This window comes from Anarrhichthys ocellatus, unplaced genomic scaffold (assembly GCF_004355925.1).
Source record: "Anarrhichthys ocellatus isolate YVR2014 unplaced genomic scaffold, GSC_Weel_1.0 scaffold987, whole genome shotgun sequence".
Classification (NCBI taxonomy): Eukaryota; Metazoa; Chordata; class Actinopteri; order Perciformes; family Anarhichadidae; genus Anarrhichthys; species Anarrhichthys ocellatus.
Window position 1 is genome coordinate 12,627 of NW_022280961.1, and position 2,440 is coordinate 15,066.

Genomic DNA, 2,440 nt, shown 5'->3' on the forward strand with positions numbered 1-2,440 from the left:
ATAGATAAATGAATAAATAGATAAATAGATAAATGAATAAATAGATACATAGATAAATGAATAAATAGATAAATAGATAAATGAATAAATAGATACATAGATGAATGAATAAATAGATAAATAGATAAATGAATAAATAGATACATAGATAAATAGATAAATAGATAAATGAATAAATAGATAAATAGATAAATGAATAAATAGATAAATAGATAAATGAATAAATAGATAAATAGATAAATGAATGAATAGATACATAGATAAATGAATAAATAGATAAATAGATAAATGAATAAATAGATAAATAGATACATGAATAAATAGATAAATAGATAAATGAATGAATAGATACATGAAAAAATAGATAAATGAATAAATAGATACATGAATAAATAGATAAATGAATAAATAGATACATAGATAAATGAATAAATAGATAAATAGATAAATGAATAAATAGATAAATAGATAAATGAATGAATAGATACATAGATAAATGAATAAATAGATACATAGATACATGAAAAAATAGATAAATGAATAAATAGATACATAGATACATGAATAAATAGATAAATAGATAAATGAATAAATAGATAAATAGATAAATGAATAAATAGATAAATGAATAAATAGATAAATAGATACATGAATAAATAGATACATAGATGAATAGATGAATAGTCGTAGATCGTTCATGATGAGTCATCACTTTAACTCGTGTAGAAACACACCTTTGTCTCGAGCCAGTTTCTCCAGACTGTTGAGCAGCTCGGAGGCCGCCATGCTGTCGGGGTCACGAAGGGTCAGAGCGTAGGTCGCCACCGCACGCACATACACACTCTTCACACCCAGGGCATGCTGGGAAATGTAGTTTACTGCAGACCTCATGCTGTCATCGTGGAACTAGAGAGAGAAGATTTAAAGGTTTATGGAATCAAAAATAGAGGAGGAAGAGGAAGAGGAAGAGGAGGAGGAAGAGGAGGAGGAAGAGAAAGGAGGAAGAGGAGGAGGAAGAGAAAGGAGGATGGGGATGATGAAGAGGAGGATGAAGGTGTCCTCACCTGGAGATGCAGGATGGGGACTTTGATATTCGTAGCTTTGTGTAATGCGATCAGCACGAAGGACGTCAGATACACCGATTGGTCGACAGCAGACGTCCCTACAGCCTGCAACCAATCAGAACGCAGCACACAAAGAGAGGAAGGTCACTCACAAACAAAGAGGAAGATGATGAAGAGGAGGAGGAGGTGCTGACCATGACTTTGTTGGCTCTGAAGGAGGACTTGTCTGTGAAGGACCCGTCTTGCTGCTGAGCTCGGCGGATCAACCAGGACACTGAGTCTGAGAGAGTGTGGTGGTCCACAGAGACCACCGGGTCCACCACAGACAGGGTCTTCACCACCAGGGCTGTCAGCCTGAAGGACAGACAGGGAGACAGGGAGAGAGCGACAGAGAGAGATTTGATTTTTAGAAACCTTTATTTACTTAAAAACAATATGAACAAACTAAATATTCTTGTCATGGCAATAATCAAAACAAATCAACAAACAAAGAAAAACTAAAACAGTTTCTCCTCACACTGTATTAAAAGGAGTGTTAAACACTAGATAGAGCTTCCTGTGCTGCTCTGTCCTCTACTCGGTTCTTCCTGCTTGTGTAAACACAGTTTATTCTCTCCTCCAACAGCTTCCACTTGGACGAGTTCACTTTTTTATAGCCGACTCCTATGAAGGTGGTCCTGGACCAGGTCTCACCAAACCCTTTCGAAACATCCTGCAGTGTGTTAGAAGGTTACAGAGTCTGTCACAGTGATAGAAACAGAGGAACACGGTCTCTACCTCCTCACAGAATGGACCATGGCTACAAACAGACCGTGTAGGATCCTCCACTGTAGACCAGTTCTCTTGTTAACAGGAGGTTTATATAAAACCCTCCAAACTGGTTTCGCACCAATGTCCATGTTCAGGTTCTGTCTCCACACAGTGTCGGCTCTCTGGTCCAGTTTGTTTCTGTTGAGCACTTTCACACAGTTTGTGTAGATCGTTTTCCCTTTCACTGTGTGGAGGTCCAAGAGTTCAGACTCTGTTTCACTGAATGATGGTCCTGAGACCCCATTCAGCTCTGCAATAAATCCTAGATCTGGAAATAGATCTGTAGAATCAGAAGCTTCCTCTCCTCTGTCGTCCTCCTTCAGCATCTCGACCTCGTCCACCGTCAGTCTCTCCGCCAACCTGCTCAGGATCCTCCTGCTCTGCCGGATGGACTTCAGCCCGAGTAGAGAAGCCACTGCAGGTGCGTCTCTCAGTCCAGGAACATCTACCTCCACCAGTGTCCTCGGGGTGGTGGTCCCAGAGGAGCACAGCATGCTGCTCAGACCTGGAGTCGTGCCACCCTGGATGTCCATCCTGGCTCCGTTCACCAGCGGTTCCTGAAGCAG

At 40.0% G+C, this 2,440-nt stretch overlaps 1 protein-coding gene across 1 annotated transcript in view; it reads right to left on the minus strand.

Annotated features, from left to right (window-relative positions):
* LOC116377181 (complement C5-like) overlaps positions 1 to 2,407 on the minus strand; it is an 11,427-nt gene extending 9,020 nt beyond the window's left edge. Inside the window, exons 1-4 of the mRNA XM_031838756.1 lie at positions 1,943 to 2,407; positions 1,259 to 1,477; positions 1,065 to 1,169; positions 735 to 906 (exon numbers count right to left, since the gene is read on the minus strand). Of these exons, the coding sequence (XP_031694616.1) occupies positions 735 to 906; positions 1,065 to 1,169; positions 1,259 to 1,477; positions 1,943 to 2,407 (961 nt within the window). The remainder of the gene's footprint in view (positions 1 to 734; positions 907 to 1,064; positions 1,170 to 1,258; positions 1,478 to 1,942) is intronic.
* Positions 2,408 to 2,440: the final 33 nt, after the last annotated feature.